General features: G+C 30.3%; 2 protein-coding genes across 2 annotated transcripts; both read left to right on the top strand.

Annotated features, from left to right (window-relative positions):
* The first annotated feature begins 560 nt into the window (after positions 1-560).
* Positions 561-1,834, top strand: LOC105773082 (zinc-finger homeodomain protein 2). The gene has a single exon (XM_012594718.2). The coding sequence runs from the start codon at positions 889-891 to the stop codon at positions 1,627-1,629; it is 741 nt and encodes a 246-aa protein (XP_012450172.1). The 5' UTR covers positions 561-888; the 3' UTR covers positions 1,630-1,834.
* A 16,995-nt stretch (positions 1,835-18,829) lies between these two features.
* On the top strand, positions 18,830-22,086 carry LOC105773081 (transport inhibitor response 1-like protein). Its single transcript, XM_012594717.2, has 3 exons — positions 18,830-19,791; positions 20,103-20,604; positions 20,686-22,086. The coding sequence occupies exons 1-3, from the start codon at positions 19,205-19,207 to the stop codon at positions 21,442-21,444; spliced, it is 1,848 nt and encodes a 615-aa protein (XP_012450171.1). The 5' UTR covers positions 18,830-19,204; the 3' UTR covers positions 21,445-22,086.
* The last annotated feature ends 2,997 nt before the right edge of the window (positions 22,087-25,083 follow it).

Genomic DNA, 25,083 nt, shown 5'->3' on the forward strand with positions numbered 1-25,083 from the left:
GACAATTGAACTAAGACTCAATCAACAAAAATAAACTAACTTTTGTTAATAATTATTATTTTTTCTATTTTAATTTTTGTCTTTTTTGTAACATTAGTTATTGATATTCCTCACAAAATGAATATATATGTTTTTTAATTTTTTAGATTTTATAAAATTTTAATTAATTAATTAATTATTATTGGGATTAACAGTCGATCCGATCAGACTGGTTGAATCAAGAATCAGTGGTCTAACATGTTCAACGACTGGTCCTGTTATTAAAATACTGAATGTGACATTCTGAAATTATATCACATCATCACCTGAAGTTTTATATAACTTTTTTATTTTTATTTTTTTAGATGTTTATAAAATTTTATTTATTTATTGTTAGTTTAACGGTTGAACCGATCAAACTGATTGAATAAAAACCAATAGTTTGACATATCTGATTACCATAATATTATTTAGAAATTGATAACTTAAGTACATTATCATTAAATTTTTATATTTTTTAAATTTAGATATTAAAATGAAATGATAAAAGTGGACTAAAACATTAGAAATAGTAATGTGAATCAGGTGGAAATTGGAATTAGGTAAGTAAATTGCTTATTTGGTTTCAGAAAATGGAAAGCACATGAAAACCTTTCTAGTAAGACACTTTTGCAGGTTAGGGAATTCATGGCCACACTCTCTTCCCTTCTCTTATCTTCTCTTCTCAGCTAAAACCCATAATTTTTATTCTCCAAAGCCCTTTGTTTTATATTATCTAAACTCGCTTCTTTTTTCAATTATTGTTCATGGTGGATCTGCTGAGTTAACTCGGTCTGCCATGTAAAATCTCCCCCACCCCCAATCAAATCAACAAAACAAGAAAGTCAAAAAAGAGGGCAGTGAAAAAAAATGGATTTTGATGAACATGATGACCAAGAAGAAGAAATGGGTATGGCTGTTCCACCAGGCTACGATTCACTGGGTACCTTATCGGAAACTTGGTCGAAACCGGGACCTACCCCCACCGGCGGTGGTGATGGCTTGGCGAGAAAAGTGGGGTCCACCACGGTAAGGTATCGAGAGTGTCTGAAGAACCACGCCGTGAGTATCGGCGGCCACGCGGTGGATGGTTGCTGCGAGTTCATAGCGGCGGGTGATGAAGGGACCGTCGAGGCCTTGAAATGCGCCGCCTGTAACTGCCATAGGAATTTTCATCGCAAGGAAACCGAGGGGGAAAGTAATGTTTATAGCTATAACCCTCACTACCACCACCACCAGCAGTACCCCCAATTCTCGCCTTACTATCGGGCACCACCACCAGCCGGATATCTCCACCTCACGCCACCTTCACAGTACAGGCCATTAGCGTTGCCGGCAGCGTCAGGTGGCGGCGGGGACAGTAGAGAAGAAGAAGACTTCTCGAATCCCAGTAGCAGTGGCGGTGGCGGAGGATCAAAGAAGAGATTCAGAACAAAATTCACAGCCGAACAAAAAGAAAAAATGCTTGATTTCGCTGAAAAACTGGGGTGGAGGATTCAAAAACATGATGAAGCTGCCATACAACAATTTTGTGAAGAGACTGGTGTTAAAAGGCATGTTCTTAAAGTCTGGATGCACAATAACAAGAACACCCTTGGTAAGAAACCCTAACAACCATTATGATTATTATAATGGGACAAAAAAATTCATGATTAGGGTTTTTAATTTTTATATTTGTTGTGAATGAGCCATTGCTCAAAACTATAAAACATCTTCTCTAACACCTAGTTTTTGTTATTAATTAATCTCTCCCTTTGAGCTCAAAAACTGCAACATCTTAGCTTGGAATTTTATCAGGTCATTTTCCCTTCTTCCACCATTGAAATACTTACATCATGTGATGATGAATGAGTAAATTTCAAAAATGGAAATCAAAACGTGTTTGTCATGCAAAGCTGCAAAATATTTATTTGTTAACATCTGTCACCTTCTCCATTTTTTTCTCTCTTGCCTTCTGCAAATCTCTAGGCTCTTCCTTGTATACCTCAAAATCACCTTTTCTTTTTTTGCCAAGTGATCAGCTTTAGATCATGAGATTAATTACTCATTTTCCATTTATAACCTCTTCTTCTTCTTCCCCTTTTTTGTCTCTCTCAAGTCTCATCTTTCCTTTATCTTTACAGTGGGTTGTTCACCCTTTTCTCCCTTCTCTTTAATTTTTATTTTTCGGTATTAAAAATAATTATAAGCATTTGATTCTTTTATATTTGATTGGATTAATTACATTTTATTTAACTATCCTTAAATTGAAGTGAAATAACTATAAAAATATAAAAATTTAAGACAAAAGTGTTTGATAAAACGTAGCTGAAAATTGATATGTGTAAAATGACAAATAAGGGCATGATACATTTTATTGTTAAGTATTTATTTGTTTATAAAATTCTAGTCTTTATTATGAAAATTAATTAGTGAATGTTTTAAAATTTTAAATAAATAATTTTTTAAATTCTTTATTTGCAAATATTAACCTTGTGAAAATTGATAAATATTAATAATGTATAAATATAATTGTAAACTATATTCTTAGTGATAATTATGTCATGTTCTTAGTATGTAAATTAGTGGTAATTATGTTACACTCTAAATAAATTTGTCAAGTACCATATTTCAATTAATAAAAAGTTGCATAGGAAAACATCTTACACAAGTAAATTGAAAATAAATTAAGAGTGCATAAATATTCAAGGATGAATGGGCTCGATTGAAAATTTCTTGCGACAATGTTGATTTTTGTAGATTCATGGTGGATTTTTTTTTTTTAGATTTACTTTGAACTTTGGAGATGAAAGTGAAAATTGGAGAATAAAGGCTATTGATATCTTGACACCCCTATTAGGTTTGAGAGCCAAATATGGTTAAATATGTCATTTTACATATCTCATACCCAATCAGTTGTTGAAAAAAGTTGTCCATCCCAACTTTTTTATTTGAGAGGTTTTAGCTCAACAAGCTCTTGTAAACTTCCATTTATCAAATACTATAATCAGAGGATTTGACTATCCAATCCTCAATTTGTGCCCAAATCAGTTAAAAATGACCCAAAACTCTGTTTACCAAGCATCCTTGATATCTAGAATTAAGCATGGTTCCTTCCTTAAATAAGAACTAAATTTTATTTCTTAACTAATAAATAATTAATAAAAAATCACTTATAATAATTAATTGATTAACATTTGATTCATTAATGTTTTTATTTAATTAAAATTAATTAAGATCATTAATAGTACATAAAATTGTTATGAATCTTGTACCTAATATAAAAATGGTCACAAATTCCATATTACTTAATGTCAGATTAGTTAAGAAATAGTGATACTGAGGTTACTCCATATTAACACATTTTTGCGTTATTGATAATGTTATATCTTCATATTTTCTTTATTTAAACGTGAAAATAGGATTCCAATATGGAAAATTACCAATTTTTTGTTAGAAAATATATAAAAGAAACTAGTGATTAGGTGTAATGGTAAGTCATATAGCATCTCTAATAGGAGGATTCAGGTTCGAATATTAGAGACGACATTGTTGGAAGGGATAGTCACAAACGGTTAATGTTATTTAGATGTAATAGTTTTTAACAGAAATAACGGATTTAACGTATAGTGATTAATTTACGGAAGGTTAAAAAAACTTATAAATATACCTACTTTAATTCATTAATGCCGCTCGTTTGGTTACTAGTAGAATAACTTAAGGAAAATGCTTATTTAACACATATGTTTCAACATGAGAAAAACTAGTGTACTGACATGATAAATAAATAGTCCATCATTTGGTAGGTAGATTGCTAATCATGTAATAAATGTTAACATATTAACTTGATTATTTTTACCATTAAAATGATTTTTTTTCCAAAATAATCATTTTACTATTTACCAAAAAAAAGGTAAATAAATTTTAATAGAAAAGTAAATAAATTGATTAAGAATGCTTTGTTTCATTTATTCTTGTTATCACTTTTTCTTTTGGTTTTATCAGATTTTCATAATCTTACTTTTTCTAAAAAAAAAATCATACAAGAATATGACAATAACTTTTATGAATTGTACAATCTTTTTTATTTTGATTTTCTTTAAAAAGCACCAAACAATAAATAAACATATAATCTAGAAAAATAAATATACTAAGTTTAGAAAAACCACATCTACTAAATATACCTGAAATCATTCATATCAATACTTGGATTCTAATATTTTAAGACTAAACATATTATAACCAATAACAAAATCAAGTATTTATGCCACTAAGATGGCTTTTAGTACTTGAATCATAATAATAAACTATACATATTAAACTTGTCTTGCAAATACGTTAGTGAAATAAACAGTAATATAAAATATTGATTTAAATCCCAAGATCAAACCAGAACAATATATATATATATATATATATATATAATATGAAAAAACAGAAATTAGAAATAAAACTAGATCAATTTTGTGTATTCGTGGGTAGGCAAAAATTTGACTGGTAGTTGAGTCTTGTTTTCATAGTTTCCTTAAAACAGATTCGGCCGCTTCTTTGATGTCTCAGAAACGTTGGTCGACTGTCTCCTAAGATACAACAACGAGATGAGCACGGCAGTAGCATGGCTACAGTGATCAACGAACTATACCCTCACTTTCTTCTATTACCAAAAATAGGTTTGAAATGTGCAGGGAAAAGATCTCGAAATGAGCCATTAACGTCCGTGATTTAAGGGCCATTAAAAACCAAAATAAAATTACATATTGGGCTAAAATACCCCGCAGGCCTAGAAGAGCTTGAGAGAAAATGTCTAGACCAATTTGCCCCCAACCTCAACAAGTTTGGACTTGCACCCCCTTGCAAGCAAGGAAAAGCACTAAATTAGTCATTCAATAACTATCAAGTTGGTTCATATATATAAACATATTCCACACTTGATATCTAACCAATGTGGAACTAAGTTTTCTAATTTCCTCAACATAATTCACAAGTGGCTTACTTTGAGCGTCAATTTCTCATTCATTACTCAATTATTTTGAACATATGATATACCATTGTAAAGGTCTCATGGGGTAGAATATAAAATCATAATTTTATGATTCAGATCTCCACCTTTACCAATCGAGAATATGCCTCAGAGCTTCCAAAAAATCCATTTTTTTTCCAACAACTTGAATACTAATAACAAAAACTAGTAGAATAGTCAATGTTTTTTTTTCCCATGTCTTCAATAATATAGACACCAAAAGTAAGAAATGAGAGAAAGAAGAAAAAAAAAAGGGAAGGAAGGGAAAGGAGAACGTTGCATTCTAATCTAACTATCGATCAGAATCTCAACATGTAGCAAAAATATTCCTTAACGCAAGCACCAAGACCAAAGGATATACAAAAACTTAACGATTGAATCAACAAGTTCATTCTTGATAAAAATTCGCACAGAATTAAACTTAAAGCAATGACTCAATAGTAGAGGTTAATTATAAAAGAACAGAACTTCCTAAAGCATGACTTGAACCTCTGACTTTAAACAAAGACATAGAGCATATAGCCACAAATACAAAGATTTAATTACAATAAAATTCAACAACCAGACATTCAAATTTTTAGAGTATTACAGGACATGCTAAGAAAATTATAAGAAAAGAACATGTAACTTAAGATTTATTAACTAATGTATTTTAAAAAAAAAAACCAAACAACTATTTATATTACTGTATAATTCTAAATAATAATAAATGTGCTTCAAAATAGGGAAAAGAAAGTGTTATAAAAGAGAAAATTAAAAGAGAAGAAATAATAGTAAGTGGGGAACAAAGACAACATGTTTGATGTTGGGGAAAGTCAAGTAAAGAGATGAGATGGTATAGCGGAACTGAAGCTGTCGGAAATAAAAAGCGTTTGGTAAGAGGTGTTAGGGAACAATGTGGGATTGTGGGTTCTCTCTTTCTTTTTCTCTTTTCTACGAAAAGAGGAAAAAGAAAAAAACTATTAATTGCAATGCTCAAAGTAGAGGTGTTTATTGTTCAGTTAAAATCGAATTAATCGATCGAATCGATTTAATTCAGTTAATTGATCAGTTACCGAATTTAGTTTGGTCAGAAATTAGTTAATAATTTTTTACAACATTAGGTATCAATTAATTCAGTTCAAAAATCGGATAATTAATCGAAATAAATAATATACAATATATTTTTATATTCAATGTATTTTTGAATTATTATTTTTATATTAATTGAAATAAATAATATATATTATATATATATTTTTTGAACTATTAAAAATGAAAATGGACATTAGCAATGTATTTTTTTATATGTTTTATACTTATTTTAACCAAAAGACAAAAAAATATAAATTTCAGTTAATTTGGTTAACCGACGAATTACTCAAATATTTCGGTTCGGTTAATGTATTTGAAAAAAAAATCGGTTCAGTTAACAGTTAAAGATTTTTACATTTTAGGTAATTCAATTAATAGTAATTCGGTTCTGTTAATAAACGAAACAATAACCATTTGAACAACCCTATATCAAAGCTTTGTTGTGCTTGTTATTGTCTCAAGGATTAATATATTATTTGATACCTAAGTTTGAATTTAATATTCAGTTTGATACTTGAAACTTTTTTATCCCAATTTGGTACCTAAGTTTGGTTTTAATGTGCATTTTGGTATTTGAGTTTTTAAATTTTGATACTTGATTTTATTTGTCCTAATTGTGTGCTTGAGTTTAGCCTCAATGTTCAATTTTGATACATGAGCTTTTTTTTTTACCCAATTAAGTACCTATATTTTTTTACTAGACCACATGTGTCAAACATTCATTTGGGTTACATGGTGTTGTTTAGTTTGGGTACTGTAGATTGAACATTGAAGTCAAACTCAACTACCAAATGATATATTAACCCTATATATAACTAATATTGATCCTTACCCACGCTTTTGGTTGGGTTAGTTTTCTTTTTAGGTCAAATTATAGAGTAAAAATTTGAAGGTCAAAATATGTTTCAAGTTTTTGTAATGTTCGTAAATTTGGAAATCAGTCTTTCTACTTTTGGGATTTGAAAATTCAGGTTCAGTTGTTAATAACGTTGAAATTCTTCTATTAAATTTGTTGGTGTGACATTTTAAAATTTAAAAAAAAAATCATTTGTCGGCCACGTAACCAAAAAATTATTGTAATGGAAATGAATTTAATAAAAAAATTTAATGATGTTAATAGTTCTTAAAATTCATTTAAGTATTTTAATCATAATAAAGTAACTAGATTAACTAGTGTTATTATAAAATTTGAGGTATCAAATTATGTGAAAGATTAATTATAGATATTAAATCTCAAATATGCGAACCAAAATTAATATTTGGCTATTGTATAATAATAATAATAATAATAATAATAATAATAATAATAAAACCAAAAGGTTGTGACATGTGTTGCATAAGAAAAAGCCCATGGCATTCCTTTTATATATAGTAGTATAGATTAAATATGGTTATGTTAGGAACCTCGCCTAATGGTCAGGGTGTTCTCCACCCTAGGTGTGGCCTGGGTTCGAGTTGTGCTAGTTACGTTGTTGTTAGGACTTTACCCTCCTCTTGTAATTCATAAAAAAAAAAAAAGAAAAGATGATTATGTTAGGTATAAATAATATTTCTAACCCTTTATCATGATTAAATTTGAAATTTAATATCTATAATTTAATTTGGTAAAATTTGTGTTAGGTATAAGCTCTTACTCTTAGCATACAGTCCTCTTTTGTCTCCAGCTCTCCGTCTGTTTAAGTGAACCGGCTTCTTTTACACCACTACCTTTTCTTCCCTATCTCTTCCTTTGTTGAGACTTGTATCAAAAATTGGTGAGGTGAGCATGGACAAACCATGGCTTCCTCCTCTTACATTGATGCTTTCTTTAACCCAGCAAACCCAACCAACTCCACCAACCCAGCAAACTTTTTAGCTTTGATGAACCTCGCCAACCCCATTTCCCCTAAGCTTCCTTCAAGCCAAAACTTCACCCAAACCATTCCCTTGACTTAGTCACCAGCTTCAAATAGACCCAGTGTGTCAATTTCTCATCCTCTCCCTTCATTCTCGCAGTTATTGGCATCACTTTTTATTCCACCAAATCATAACCTTGCCCTATTTGTTGTTTCTATTCCACCTATTGTTTCTATGGCCAAAAGGGAAGAGAGGAAAAAGAAGAAAAAGAGAAGAAATGAGGGGTGGAAGTGGTGGTGGAGGTGATGGTGATGGTGATGGTGAAAGAAAAGAGAAGAAGAGAGGAAATTGTGGAGATGAAAGAAGAGAAGGTGGAAGGGGGGAGGTTAGCAAGTTGCCACCGTTGCCGCCCCAAGCGGCTAGGGTTTGAAAACTTACCAGAGAAAGGGGAAAGTGGCAAACACACGTGAGAGATAAAATACAATAATTAAAGATTGGTAATTGGTTATTGTTATGATGTGTCTTGGTGCATTTTCAGTGAAAATGATCAAGTTTGACGACATAATTTTGATTAAATTTTTAGGAGTATCTTAGTTTACGATTCATAGTTGAATACATGCATTTGTGCATATATCTATGTTATTATTTAAGAGTTTGATTGAGCTGGCATTACCTCAACTCTATTATGGAATCATCAAAAACTCGTTATTTTTGTAAATCAACAAAAATCATTTTGAGGGTATTTTTGTCTCTTTATATTCTATATAAAATTTAGAAAATTACTTGCACATGATAAGATTTAAACCCCAAGACATTATGATCTTCACTATTTTCAATTTACCATTTCAATAAGAGTCACACTTGATTTTTATATCAGTTTTGTACAAATTTGTCACATAAAATTTTACCCACATCATAAACATGCCACAATCAAGTGTATATATATAAAAATAAGTATTCATTTATATCAGAATACTTTGAGGTTGAGAATATTCCTTTTCATGGTTATTATGATCGAATCGAACCAGTTGAATTGATATTATTGATCTAACATATTCAATAGGTACCATAAGATAGGAAAAGGACAGAACCAATCAAAACTAGTTAAACCGCTAAAAAATTGTCAAACAAGTTTAAAACATGTTGAACTGGGTTTAAAGTTTTAATTTATTTTATAATTTATAAAATAAATGTTTATGTTTCTTTTATTGTTTATTTATTATTTTATTTTATCTGTTTTTAATTCTTAATTTAATTGGAAACTAGTAATCTGTCCATTAACTTTTCTTCTTTTTTTTAATAAAAATAAAAAATTAATTTTTAATTACCAATCTAAAATTTTATAGAAATACAAACACTAACAGCATATTTTAACATTTTAATAGTGATATATATATATATATATATATATATATATATATATATAACATTCACATATTGACTTGAATCTCCTTTAACAAAGCGACAAATTAAATCTTAAATATTACACATATTCCCTAGGAAACAGTAGCTAAAAAGTAATAAAATATGGTCCCTCACTGATGTAGCCATGCCCCATCACATTCAATGTAGAATCAACTGCCATCTGCCATCTTTTATTTTGGGCAAATTACACCATTAGTCACTAAATTATGAGTAATTTTTTGTTTTGGTAGTTTAACTAGAAAAATTTACAATTTGGTCATTAAACTATTCAAAAGTTTTCATTTAAGTCATTAAACTATTCAATAATTTTTATTTAAGTCATTGGATTGTTATGTTTTTTTTTAAATTCCGCCAACGAGCTTCAAGCAATTATTGACGATTGGTATGGTGGATCAATAATCATCGACAAGTAAAAGAGCATACTTTAGGTCCAAGTCGATCTGACGGTTAATGTCAGAGATCGAAGAAAAAATTGTTTGAATTTTGGTTCGGAGATCCGTGATACCCAAAGTTGTTTAATGAAAAAAAATAAACTGTAGAAGAAAAGAGGAAGGAAAGCTTTTGATTGGTGCAAGTAATGCTAACAGAGAAAGCCGTTATATCATCATTTTTAATAACCTGGTGACTTAAACGAAAAGTTTTGAAAATTTTAGTGACCAAATTATAATTTTTTTAATTAAATGACCAAAATAAAAATTTATCCATAATTTAGTCATGTAGTTTACCGAACTTTTATTTTTCCTTTCGTCTTTTAGCATTTAGAAGTTACAACGACTCCAATTAAATTTAAAGTGGAGTTTCGGAGATAAATTCTTTCAACATTTTTTTTTATTCGTAAAACTCGAATTTAACATTCTATTTAAGGAACATTAATCTCTTTACTAGTTGAGTTAGATATATGCCATAAAATTAACCTATGCTCAAGTTTTTGGACCTTATTGTTGAATCCAGAGGCGAAGCTAGGAGTTAGCAAGGTCTACCCCTCTAAAATGGAAAAATTTTCATTTAAGCTATTTTAAATTTATAAAATTTTAAATTAATAGAGGTAAAATTACACTTTAACCCTAAAAAAGATTTTAAAAATTTATTTAATCTTTTAAAAATTATAAAGATATAAGTTGTTAAAATGATAAAATTATATTTTTACTATTGTAAAAATATATAACTCAACTTCAGTACCCGAAAAGTTTTCAGGCTCTAATTGGATCCCTATTTGGTCCAATTAAAAAAAAAAAACAACTTCCAACTTATGATCCATTGAGTACATTATATTGCACCTTTTAGAAGCTCAATATTTCAGGTGAAGGATGCATGGACATTTTGGGCCTGCCTAGTTTCCCCAAATTTCTAATTAGTACCTTTCCAAGTAGGAGCTATGGTTTTAGAGAGATAACATATTAGAGAAGGCTCTTAACTTTATTCTATTTTTTTAAAGATAAGTCTGTATACCCTTTTTTAAGTCCTAAATAAGTCATTTTTCTCTAAATTTTAAAATGAAAAGTTGATTTATTTCAAGCTTTTATTTAGGAATAAATTAAGTTTTAGGGGTTTGATTTGATATTGGTTAAAAGGCTTATTATAGTATAGATTACAGAGTTAAGGGCATATTTGGGTTTAAAGAAATGTATCGAGACTAGATTAAATGAAGTGGTGAAATTTAAGGTTTGAGCCGAGCCGATGCATAATTTAAGGCCCACTTTTAGGCCTTGAGCATAAAAAATAAGCCTAAAATTTTATTCAAGCCTGACCCATATTAAGATATAAAACTCAAGCCCGACAATAAGCATGTGATTCGAGCCAGGCTCGAGTAAAAAATATGCACAAGGCCCAACCCGTTTAGAAAATGGGCCTTATTTATTGTCCAATCTCATTTTTCAAGTCTATATTCTTGCTCAAACCCTCCCACTTTTTGGACAAATCTTCGGCCTTGAACGAATGACCCGACCAGGTCTACATGAGATACAAGTCATCTTTTTTATCTATAAAAATGAAATTTTCATTTAAAAAAAAATCACCGAATCTAACCGCTCTTCTTGTACTTTTATTAGTCTCGCAAAGTTTAATAGATGGACTCAAAATTGATGCCCATAAACAAGTGAAAGAAGCCCCAAAACAAAGCAAAAGCCTGCCAACCTATGGTACTTCAATAAGTTTTACATGAATCTCATTATCAATATGGTACTTCAATATTTTCAATCAAATTATGTGTTTCATCTCTGTATTGTAATATGATTCGTGACTTATTCCATATTTTCACTTTACTTTCGTTTTGACGATTTATGTTCAGAATTTGTGATTATTTTTTTCAACAATATTAATCCAATATCTTAACCCGTGTTTTTTGTTTAAAAGTATAATGTTCCTTATGAATTACTATTAAACTCAACATTTATTACTTTAATTTAGCTAAAGAAAAAAAACGAGTTATTTTTATAAAATGGATTTCGAATACAGAGAATTAATCACTGGTTTCTTTTATAATACCAAAACCATAATTTCACCAATACTTGTAGCTGTTTTGAGCTGAAGATTCACACATTTATTATTGGTACTCACATAGAACACATATACTTACAAAATTGGTTCAAATCTAATAGTTTAATTGGGTTTGTATATGTAAACATTTTATTATCCCAATAACTATAGAAATTGGGTCTGCAAAATTCTATAGAAGTGATAAACTTGCTATTCAATTCAATAATTTACATACAGCTAGCCCCACTTTAAGTGACTAATAATTGTTCAAGATATTATACTTTCACTTATTACATCCACACAATTAAATATTAAGTTTTGTCCATCAAATTTCCTCATTTTTGGAACTTCAACCACTGCTTTGTCTGTCAAACCTATATTCTCCATCATTGAAAGCATAGCTATAAAGCCTATTCCCAACTTTAAGCAACACACATTTTTTACCCTAGAAACCCATCCTCAAAAGTTAGTCCACATTCATAGTTTAATCATATATGTGTCAATATTTTTTTGTTGCAGGAAAAGAAGTTAGGTATGGAATGGAAGGCTATGCTCCTTGGATTTGGAGTGATAAAGTGTGAATTTTTTAGGATTTAAATCTCTGATTTTACGAACAAAGTGTATTTAGGGTTCAACCCACATTTATTGAACTGATTTTATCGAGTGTTATGTGGTGAACCAGATGATGCGATGATGTATTAGTTAATAGTATATAGAATTGTATGTATGAATCCTGTATACATTATGATCTTTTACAATTTCTTTTTCTCATATACACAAAGATACACTCTCATGTCACTCTTCCTCCTCAAAACTCTAGTATGCTTAGTGAATATATCTGGCCATAAAGTGAAGGCTACTTTTATAGGAATCAAAGGCCTCAAAGAAAGCTTTCATACATGTGTGGACAAATGTTATCAGAAAAAAGAAAACATAGTTGTCTTTGGATTGATTCATTGAATAAAAATGAATGATTTGATCAATTTAATTTGTGATATATAATTGAAAATAATTAGAATTGATTTGAACCGATAAAAACATTTAAATACAAAAAAAACCCAAATTTCTATTTTTTAAAATTTTAACGAAAGTATTTTAGATTTTTAAAATATACGGTTAAACTAATAACTATAGTTTCAATTAGTTCAACTTTCAATCTAGTTCTTATAATACTGGAAAACAAGTAAGATTTTTCATGTATCAAAATTAGTTGTTTCGACCCGAAATTATCAATATGTTTGGTCTAATGGTGATTTTGAACAGATATTGTTTTTGATATTATATAATCAAAGGAAGGGTATACAGAAAGGTCCCATAAAAGAAAATTGATGGTGAAAACTCTGAATTTGCACTAAGGAATGGTTGGTTTTCAATGTTTATAATGTAAATGGACAGTTCATATCCTTGTCCAAACATATATATTTTTCAGTGTTCCCTAAATGAAAATTTCTCTAGAAAAACAATAGGTTATTGATATTTTAAGGGTGGGTTTAGATGGACGGTGCAATGCGTTTAGCTTGCTTTTTGTCTCACGCTACAGTATCGTTACAATATCTAATCTCAACGCTAGCTACAACTGTTTTTACACTAATCACAAGTAAACGCACCGCCCATCCAAATCCACCTTAAACAAAAAAAAAAAACCCAAACACGAACCGAAACAAAAACAAAACAAAAATCAAATCAATGGCCAGCTGGGCTTCCAATTTGGTTGGCTAAAAGTTTTGAAGTAAACCATAAATATCTTTAAAATCACTATTTATTGTTCCTTGGCTTCTCCTCTCCTTTGAATGGAATTTATGCTCACAAAATCTTATTTTCAAGATTACTAAAGAACCTTTAAACTAATGGTTGCCATTGGCCATATGCTACTTGAATGTTAATATGTATATACTTATAAAATTTCTTGTAATTATTTTGGAAAAACATAGGAGAAGGATGAATAAAAGTTGAGTATGTTTGTTAGATTAATTATATGGAAAGAATAAAAAATTTTAATGCATTTAAGTTCTAAACTTTATTAATTAAGTCAAATATATTGTATAATGGGGATTAAGTCATTATATTTGTTGTAATAAACGTCGATAATAATGGTAGAACAATCATAAAAAAAATACAGATTTTGTGTGGAAACCCTTTTCGGGGGAAAAACCACATGTAGAGGAGGAAAAAATTCATTAATGTTGAAAAACGAATGTACAATAAGAGTTTTGGCTACGTCTATTTAAGGGTTGAAAAATCTTGTTCTAATCAAAATCAAATAGAAGAAGAATAATTCCCTTATTTTTCACTGTATTTATTTTTTAACAAGTGACAGGATTCGGGTTACACAATCTCTAACAATATCTTTACTATATATGGGAGAGATTTATTTATACCGATATGAAACTTAAGTAATTTTACATCATTTCGTAATTTTTATACAATTAAAATTTTAACAATTTAACCGTCATATTTCAGGTTCCGTTCATGTAAATCATGCATACCAATTACATTTTTTTAATCATTCAACTGTTAAATATATGTTAATACGATAATATTTTATATCGATATAATAGAGATATCGGATCAGTTTAAAAATTTAATGCATAAAACAAGTACAAATATATTGACAAATTTAATAATTGAATTGTTAAAATAATAATCTTGTAAAAATTATTTTTATATATGTTTCTTTATGCATTGGAAGGTGCCACCGGCTTTGGTACGTTTGCTTATTATGGTGGAATTGTTTGGTTGACAAGAAAATGAAGGAAAAGATTCCTCAAATTAAAAAGAAGCCATGAAAATCCACCAATGTTTTCTCTCTCTCTCTCATTTGTTTTGTCACTTTCCACGTTGATGATTAAGATATTTTCTGACATTAGGAAAAAAAATCTACCCACAATAGTCATTGTTGCAATCATCCAAAAAAGAAACACATAATATTTTTTTAAAATAAATAAAACTAAATATAATAATTTAGAGTAAAAAATTAGATTAGGACCCTTTTAGATTGATGTTTATTTTTTGTGTGGCGTGTTTAGTTTTTTTCTCTCATGCTACAATATTATTACAATATCTAATTTCATTGTCACTGTTATTTTTACACTAACTGTAAGTAAACGCATCGTCCATCCAAATAGACCCTAATCTGATTAGAGTTAATATAAAAAATTTTGGAGATTTGAAAGTAAAGTTTAAATATTAGAGATAACCATAAATTCCGAAATTTATCCTCGAAGCATACATTGGTTTCAGTAAAAAGAATGTTTTACAATCTTAATGCATAAGTGTTTTGGAATATTGAAAATTATTTAATACTATTTTGTATATATTTTAGAATTAATTTTATGTGAAATAAATAAATAAATTTAGGGATAATATGATTTAAAATTATATATGAAATTTTAGTTTAATGTACAAATTGATACGTGAATTGTGATTTAATGCAATTATATATATGAAATATTGATCGTGGTTCAAATTTATATATGAAACTTTGATTTTATTCAATCGCATGTTTTTATATTAAATAAATATTATTATTTGTGTGCAATATGTATACATAATGGTATTAGTGGTTTGTAGATATTGAATTAAATTAATATTTCATGCATAAAATTAAAATTTATGTATAATATTGAACATTAGATAAAAATCCGTATGTAATTTTATAACCTATAAATTTACGAGACATTTATAATTAAATAAAATAAATAAATCCATAAAAGATATAATTGTCCTTCTATTTTGTGAATTATTGGATGGTAAGCTGATAATATTATTAAAAATCATTAAATACTTTTTAGTACTTTTTGAAAAGGTTTTGATTTGTTGTAAAGTTATTGGACATTAAAATAGAAATATCATAAAATGTTTGAAAATTATATGATAATAAATAAAATAAAATAACGTTGTACTTTGTTTCGTTGAAAATAGTTTTCGAAAATGATTTCTAAAGAATGAATTGATTTTCGAAAAAGTTATACTTTTAATGTTACGATGATTTTGTGTAAAATATTTTTCGTTATTTGATAAATTATATAATATAATTTTTATAATAAGTAATATCGTATAAACTTAATAATAAATAATTCCCAAATTACATACATGAGAGTGAATATTATCACATTAGACTTGAAAGGGATAAATGAATGTAAGAATGATTTAAATGAATACTTTATATTTATATAATTAAAATATTCATTCAATAGTGGTGTATTTATAATTTTAATATATATATATTATTAAAAATCAATATTAATATTTTCAATAATATATTAAGAATATTATTTGAATTTTAAAATTTATTATTCAAATAAACTTGTAATATTAAATACTTTATTAAAATAATAAGCTGTATTCATAAAATATTATTTTGTTAAATATAAATAATTAAAAAATAGAAAAAAATTGATTCAACTATTTTTATAGTACGGTTCATTTGATTTGTAGGTTAATTGGTCTAACCTCTTATTTTGAATCAGTTTTCAGTCTAATCGATTCGGTCTATTGGTCATGTTCTAAATACAATTGCTTATTGTTGATCGAGCCTTAGCTTAATTGAGACAGTTGCTATCGTAGCAATCAAGTTGATGTGGGTTCGAGCATGCTTAAACACATTTTTTTTAATGATTTAAGGACTAAGAAGAATTATGGATAAAAATAAACATTGTATAAAGAAAAAGAAATATATGTTTATTTTCTTTAATCTATAGATATCTCATCACAACTTTAATAAAATATTTGACAAATGTTTTACGTAAGGAAAAAAATGTGCATTATTGTCAATGCAGGAGGACGTGAGTTCGAGTGCACTAAATCGCATTATCTTCCTATTTATGGGTTGAAAAGGAGTTATGGATAATGATTAGAAGCTAAAAAAAAACTGTATTACTAAATATATCTTTTAGTTAAGTTCTAATTTTTTTTTGAATTTTGGGTAAATTATATCATTGGTTACTTAACTATTAGTTATCTAATTATAAAAGAAATTTAATTTCGTCAACAACATTATCGTTATTATTATGATTTTTTTTGTGATTCATTCATCACATCATTAGCACAGGTTGAAAGCGTAATTTTTAATTGATATAATAATAAATTTAACTTTTAATATTTATATATATTTTTAATTTAGTCCTTATTCCATTTAAAATTTTAAAAATAAATAATTTAGAAAATTCAAAAACAATCATAAAACAATTCGACTCAATGATGATACTAGTGAAGCCACAATGCTTGATCCAGGACAAGGCCTCTCGAACAGACATAGCCGCACCGACTTGCGGGTCCAATCTCGTGGTAAACGACCTCGAGAAGCCACGCAAAAAGGAGCTAGCTGCATCTCGTAGAACCATCGACATTTCGTCCAAACAAAGATTGTGCCTCCTCCCAATCATTCAATTGTGCCTCCTCCCAATCATTCAAGTACGCTTCAGAAAAATGGACAATGGCCGCCGCTGATATGTCATTACTGTTTCAGACTAGCTAATTGCGAAAGTGCAAACAGGAACATATCATAACAGGTTGAAAAATTAAAGGCGTACCCCGCTACAGTCTATAACTCAGCCGCCTTCGGACAAAGTAGAAGAACATGATCCATTGTCTCAGTCGACCCACACCGATTGCACTGAGGATCAAGGTCACACCCTTTCGCCACCGAAGCTGCCTTACATGGAACGATACCGATCCCACACCTCCAAGCAAAGTCCTTTACTTTGGGCAGAAGAGGCAAGTTCCAAAGCCTCTGCCAAGGTCCCTGTACTATGTAAGACTCCTGATTCACACAAGCATTCAGCGTAACAGCATAGCTAGATTTTGTATAACACAAGCGTAATGCTAGTTAACTATTTCATGTAATACTAAATAAAAAAATTTATATTATTTTAATTAATAAAATTAAAAATTAATGGTTGGGTTAGGATTAAAATTTTAAAAATAGAAAAATATAAAAATTAAAAATGATTAAATTGGAGAATATATGACAAATACATTACTTATCATAATATGTTACTAATACCAACAAGTGTTGGGTGTAATGGTAAAACACATTACATTTTTAAAGAGACAATGTATGTTTGAACCTTAAAACAACAAACATGAACCGTAAAAGAGGCATGGATGATATAAAAATAAACGACTAAAATAAAATTTAACCTAATAAATTTAATTGATATTATTTGGGTCAATACTGAAATTTCAAATTTTAAAATAACAAAAAATAAAATTGATTAATTCAAAAATTAAAGAATTGAAATTAAAGCCACAATTTTCATATAACACAAAAAAAGAAATAAACTATACCCAAACTCACTAAATTTTTAGTAAATTTACATTTTAGTCATTCAACTTCAAAAAGTTATAAAATAGTCATTGAACTATTCCAAAGTCTTCATTTAAGCCTCTGGGTTGTTAAAATTATTATTGTATGGCTTTCTTTGTTCGCACCACCTGCACAAAGCTCTTATTCCCCTTCTCTTCTACAATTCAATTTTTTTTCATGAACCAAACTTTGAATGTCATGAATTTGCGAATTAAAATTTAAACAACTTTTTTATTCAATTCTAGACACTGACTGTTAGATCAACTTAGATATAAGGTATATTCCTTTACTCATCAATGGCAACTGATCCATTATACTAGTCATCGAAACATTGTTTGGAGCTTGCTAACCTGAACTTAAAAAAAAAACACTTAATAACCTAGTGAGTTAAATAAATTTTTTTGAATAGGTTAGTGACCATTTTGTAACTTTTAGAAGTTAAGTGACTAAAATATAAATTTATTAATAGTTTAGTGACCTTAGGTAAATTTACCCAAAAAAAAACTAATAGTAAAACTCAACTAGGAAAACCCAAATAAATGTCAAAACCAGTCAACAAAAGGAAGAAGAAAGTAGAAAACAGTATATACCATATGCATACATAGACAACATAGTAGTAGTTCTTTTATTTACTGGGCTACTACTGTCTACGAAAGACAACAAATTTTTTTTTGGAGAAAAAATAAAGAATAAAATGACAAGCTTGTAAAAAAGAAAAGGGAAAAAAACACACCCCAAATAATGGAGGAGAAGTGTGGAGGGATAGGATATTTACAGATGAAAGAGAAGAGTTGAAGAGGCAAAGGCTAAAAACATGGAGAATCCCAATGCTCTCTCACAGTCATATTAAGATTTAAGAAGAGATACAAACCCCACTCTCACTCTCCACTCCCTTTATTTTATTTTTACTCTCCTTTCCTTCCTTTTTCCTCTCTCTCTTGCTTTAAAAGATTGAACTTTTTATTTATTTTTCAATGCTCTGTTGCTAATTCGATTGAAACCAACAATCCATTCTACAGGGGAAGAAGATCCCTTTTTTTTTGTATTATTCCACTTTGGGTTTTTTTTAGATGTCGGAGCAAATGTCTGATGATGACGAAAGGCAGCAATCTCCGCCGTCAGATCTTGATTTCGCTTCCAACAAGGCACGGACTTGTATCGTCACCGGGTCGGTTTCGGGTCATACCGAGTTTCAGTCACCGTACCCGGATCAGGTTCTGGAGAACGTGTTGGAAAACGTGCTTCACTTCCTTACGTCGAGGCGGGACCGGAACACTGCCTCATTGGTGTGTAAGTCGTGGTATCGGGTTGAGGCGCTTACCCGATCCGAGCTGTTCATTGGGAACTGCTACGCGGTTTCGCCGGCTCGGGCTACCGCTCGGTTCACTAGAGTGAGAGCTCTTCATCTGAAAGGAAGGCCCAGGTTCGCGGATTTTAACCTTATGCCACCCGATTGGGGTGCCCATTTCAATCCTTGGGTCCTGGCTTTTGCTAAGGCTTGCCCTTGGTTGGAGAAAGTTTACCTAAAGCGTATGTCCGTGACGGATGATGATCTAGCAACTTTGGCTGAATCGTTTTTAGGGTTTAAGGAGCTTGTTCTTGTTTGCTGTGATGGGTTTGGAACTAGTGGCCTCTCCATTTTTGTTAGCAAGTGCAGGTATTGTTCTTGTTATTCTTCCTTTTTGATGATTATAATGCTATGTGTATATAATTAATGAGTTGATTGGATCTGTTTAAGGTGTTTAGAGTACTAATCTATGGTTTATTGGCTATTAGGCAAAGAGATGTTATGCATTTCTACTGAAAATTTTGTTTGATCTAATGCTTTGGATTTGTAGATCTGTTATGTTTATTTCTTGATCTGGTATTGTTTGGATGATGGGAAAAAATGTTTTAAGTAACAATGAAACTTTTTTTTTTAGGTTAAAATTGTATGAATACTTGATTGATGTATTTCTATAATTGCAGACAGCTTAAGGTGCTTGATCTGATCGAATCCGAGGTTTCTGATGATGAGACGGATTGGATATTGTGTTTTCCTGAGGGTGAATCACATCTCGAGTCATTGATATTTGATTGTGTAGAATACCCTATAAATTTTGAGGCATTAGAAAGGTTGGTGGCAAGGTCTCCTTCACTTAAGAAGCTTAAGCTAAATCGATATGTTTCAATTGGGCAGTTATACCGCCTTATGGTTCAAGCTCCGCAGCTCACGCATCTTGGGACAGGGTCCTTTAGCCCATCGGAGATTGCAGGGCAAGGTGATCAAGAACCAGATTATGTAACCGCGTTTGCTGCCTGCAAATCCTTAGTTTGTCTCTCTGGGTTCAGGGAAATAATTCCGGATTATCTGCCTGCAATTTACCCTATTTGTGCGAATCTAACGTCTTTGAATTTCAGCTACGCCAACATTACTGCCGAACAGCTTAAGCCAATTATAAGCAACTGCCACAAGCTTCAGGTTTTCTGGGTATGTGTTTCATATTTTGTTCTGTATAAGGCTTTGTGAAGAAATTAGTGCTTTGAAGCTTACCTTGCTTTTGATATGCAGGTCCTTGATTCAATATGCGATGAAGGACTTCAAGCAGTCGCTGCAACATGTAAGGAATTGCGTGAGCTTCGGGTTTTCCCTGTTGATGCTCGTGAGGATAGTGATGGTCCTGTTTCTGAAGTAGGCTTCCAAGCTATTTCTGAGGGTTGTCGGAAATTGCAATCTATTCTTTATTTCTGCCAGAGGATGACTAACGCAGCTGTAATAGCAATGTCCAGAAACTGTCCAGATTTAGTTGTTTTCCGGCTATGCATAATGGGTCGCCACAGGCCTGATCATGTGACGGGGGAACCTATGGATGACGGTTTTGGAGCCATTGTTATGAACTGTAAGAAGCTCACTCGTCTTGCTGTTTCTGGTTTACTGACAGATAAAGCTTTTGACTATATTGGACGATATGGGAAACTGGTACGCACATTATCAGTGGCTTTTGCTGGAGATAGTGACATGGCGCTTAAATATGTACTCGAGGGCTGTCCACAATTGCAAAAGCTCGAAATTAGAGATAGTCCATTTGGAGATGCTGCTCTTTGTTCTGGTTTGCATCACTACTACAACATGAGGTTTCTTTGGATGTCTTCATGTAGACTAACTCACCAAGGTTGCCAACAGATTGCTCGTGCTATGCCTCGCCTAGTGGTTGAAGTGATTAGATCTGCTGATGAAGAAGAGATGGATGTCTGTGTTCAAACATTATACATGTATCGATCTCTTGAAGGGCCAAGAAATGATGCTCCAAAATTCGTTACCATCTTGTAGGCAAAAATGTGGTGCAGAAAGCTATTTTATTTATTCTCATTGTGGAACCGAATACCATGGAAGTTAAAACTATCCCCTTGGGAATTTTGATACAGTCATGGTGTGCATCTTTTAAGTATAACCCATGTGAAGGTCCCAACATTTGCAGCCAAGCAAAGTTGAGTAAATAACTTCTGCTTCAAGCTTGGGCTGATACATTGGAATTCAAAGCTAATCCCTGTGAGAGACGAGAGCTTACCTTTGATAAAGGGGGACAAGTGCACAAAAGGGATCTCTTTGTAAGTTATTGAACCATGGATGTTGTTCCAGCGGTAGGCATTTAAATTTTTACTTAAATCTTTTTTTTTTCTTCTTATTTCATATTCATTTTGTCATTAGTCTAAGTTAGCCAGGGAATGGAGGTTTTTGAACTATATATGGAGGGGCAAACATGTGTTGCCTTGTCCTTTGAAGGTTGAAGAATCTGAGGATGTGGGTGGATCTATTTTTCTGTGCTTTCAGCAAAGCATCCATAGGCCGTAGAGGCATTTATCCGCTCTCATTTGTAGTTTTAAGATGTAGTTTTATGGGAGAGCCCCTTACTTGGACATCTCTTACTGTCTTTCACATTTTTCTAATTCCTCCATGTTTGTTATTTTCAAATGTGTTGTGGTTAGTATCTGACTGTTGAATTTTATTATTGTTCTTGTTAGCCAAAATGTGAGAGAAAGGGGTAATAAATGCCAAATATGCATGGACCATAAAAACTTCACCAAGACACTGTTCTTTTTTCCGTTTAATATTCAATGTGGAAATGATCAAATTGACAGGAAGTTCCATTTAGTGATGTATGGAAAGTGTAGTATATATCAAGTACACATTGCAGGTCATCTCCACCATGTGAGATTCCCATCTTGTATCCACTACAACCCCAAATCTTAAAAAAGGGTGGGGGTGGTGGATGGTGCATGTTGGATGGTCCTGCCTTATAAATTTTCTCATGTCCTTAGTAGCTTTGAGTTGATGAAATTTTAATGGAGTTTTCAGCTGTTTTGAGGTTGGTAAAAGTAGAGTGATTATATTAGGAGTCGGATGATATATTACTCTTATTAAAAAAATGAGTAAATTTGTTAAAATCTGGCGAGGTTGGAAGTAACTAAACTATGACATGTGGCTTATTATGCGTATTTGGATAATAGATGTGGCTTATTATGCGTATTTTATTATGCGTATTTGGATAAGTTTTTAGTAACAAAAGTAGATTAAATTTTAATAAAAAGATTAATTTGTTTTTTTTGATGAAATATATATAAACTAATTTGTTTATTTTTTGAATAAAAAAATAAAATATAATTTGATGTTGGAGCTTTAGGCAGTGGTTGAATTGGACTCTTGTTATGTGCTCTGACTTCGCAATGCAGATATATATATTAATCTCTTATATGGAAGGTGGGACCAATGATTTGATGATTTGTCACACCCCCTGTGTTCGTGTTATGAAGTAAAGCCAAGTCCACAAGAAAATGGTGACTCTCTCTCTTATAATTAGGATGGAAAATCTATCAGCCCTTTGTTTGTTGGTGTTGTGTATGGCAGGATGGTAAAAGCTAAGTTTATCATCAAAGTGGGATCTGACTCATCTCACTGTGTAATTGAGTAAGTGATGGGGAAGCAAAGGCTTGGCCCTTCTTTCTTTCTATCCACTTGTAGGACTAGACTTGTTCTTCCAAGGTCTTCCACACATTGCTTGGGTTTCTTTTTTCTAAGTATTATAAAATTAGTATATTCATATTATATTATAATTAGTAAAATTTTATTGTCTTTATAATAGAAGTTAGATTGTATTTTATCTTTTTTATTAAGAAAAATGAATAAATTAGTTATAATGCGTTAAATCAAAGAATGAATCAGTCTTTTATGTTAATAACTTAACTCATTTGTATTGTTAAAACTAGCTTGGCTGATGAAATAATTTGATAGTAATACGTGATATGTGATATGTATTTCATGCTAATGTAGAAGGGCAAGCTTTTAACGGTAGAAATGGATTAAACTTTTAACGGGATAGTTTACTTTCCGATCTAACGTATAGGGATTAATTTGTTTAATTTTTTTAGTAGATGTGCAAAATGCAATTTAACTCCTAGTGTAAGGGTTTTATGGTACTTTTTCCTATTATAATCGTGTTTAGAATATTAAATTAGATTTTAATAGTTTTGAGCACTGTACAAGAAGTTAGATAGATATTTTGTCCCCATCATAAAAAATAGAGTAAATTAGACTCTATACATTAAATAAAAAAAAAGTAAACAATTCATTTCTGTTAAAATTTTATCTATTTTTACTGTTAAAAATTAAAGTGTGGCGAAATAATCAAATTATTTTAATCTAACGTGTAAAGAGTAATTTGTTTATTTTTTTATTAAATGTAAAATATAATCGAACTTCTAGTATAAAAATCTTCATAATACTACACCAAAGATAAGAAATGCATGTCATCCATTCTCTCCTGGTTTGAATGGGGGATGCCATTGATGTAAACTGCATGGTAGCCCCTGCTTTTATTTTCCTCTTGTCATCATCTCTTTACAGTTTATGCCCTTTGATTTTTATCTTTAAATCTTTGCTTATTTCAGCAAACCATCCTTGTCAATCTCCAAGGAAAAAAACAGTGAAAAGGACCATACATTAGGTGAGGATTGTGCCATTGGATTCACTTGGGAACTGCCCCTTTTGATGGACCTATTTCTCCTACTCAAACATATCTTATCATTTGAAAAAGAGACTTCAATTTAATTGGATGGCCTTTGATTTTATTATTTATTTTCAAAAAAGTGCATTACCCTCCCACTTCTGGCTATGGCTGCCTTGCCTCCCACATTTTCACTATTACAACTACAAATAACAATGCTTGGTCTTTCTTCAATTTTTCATTTTCATTTATATATAAAATGTTGCACCAACAATGAAGTAATTAAAGGTAAAAAGACTTGTCTACTACATTTCAATTTTGATATTGAGTAAATTAATTTCTTTAAAAAAATTAGAGTAATTTAATCCTTATAATTTCAAAATCGAGCAACGTTAATATTTTTTGTCAATTGTGCATAGTTTTTATTGGTATGATAATAAATTTAGCCTTTGATGTGTAAATGTTGCAAACTGAATTTGTTAAACTAAAACTAAATTGACAGAATGTGTAAATGTTATAGACTAAATTTGTTAAATCAAGACTAAATTGAAAGAATGTGTAAACTTTAAGGGTTAAATTTGTCAGTATATCGATACAAATTATATACGATTGGTGAAAACATTAACGTTATGATTAATTATTCTTAATTTTATTTTTAAAGGATCGATTTATTCAATATTAAAACTGACAAGTATAAAGAAATATAATTTTACCAAAGTTAAATTCCATTTAAATATCTTCAGTTTTGATGATTAAAAATTTGTACACAAAAGATTTTCCTCTTTTAAAAAATTTATTTGCCATATAACATATCCTTCAGAAAAGCTAGCAGCCTATGGCTATGAGCATAGACTCTCTTCTGTACAGTACTATGAAAATTTATATAAAAAAATGTTATTAAATAATTAAGAAATTTCACAATAATTAGCAAATGCATGAATGACAAGTGAGATAATATTTTTCTAATA

The sequence above is a fragment of the Gossypium raimondii genome, chromosome 6, assembly GCF_025698545.1.
Source record: "Gossypium raimondii isolate GPD5lz chromosome 6, ASM2569854v1, whole genome shotgun sequence".
Taxonomy (NCBI): domain Eukaryota; kingdom Viridiplantae; phylum Streptophyta; class Magnoliopsida; order Malvales; family Malvaceae; genus Gossypium; species Gossypium raimondii.

Bases quoted from the DNA above. Each gene is read 5' to 3' on its own strand.
- LOC105773082 (XM_012594718.2), top strand. From the start codon at position 889: ATGGATTTTGATGAACATGATGACCAAGAAGAAGAAATGGGTATGGCT.
- LOC105773081 (XM_012594717.2), top strand. From the start codon at position 19,205: ATGTCGGAGCAAATGTCTGATGATGACGAAAGGCAGCAATCTCCGCCG. The intron at 19,792-20,102 runs GTATTGTTCTTG...CTATAATTGCAG, and splicing joins ATTTTTGTTAGCAAGTGCAG to ACAGCTTAAGGTGCTTGATC. The intron at 20,605-20,685 runs GTATGTGTTTCA...TTTGATATGCAG, and splicing joins ACAAGCTTCAGGTTTTCTGG to GTCCTTGATTCAATATGCGA.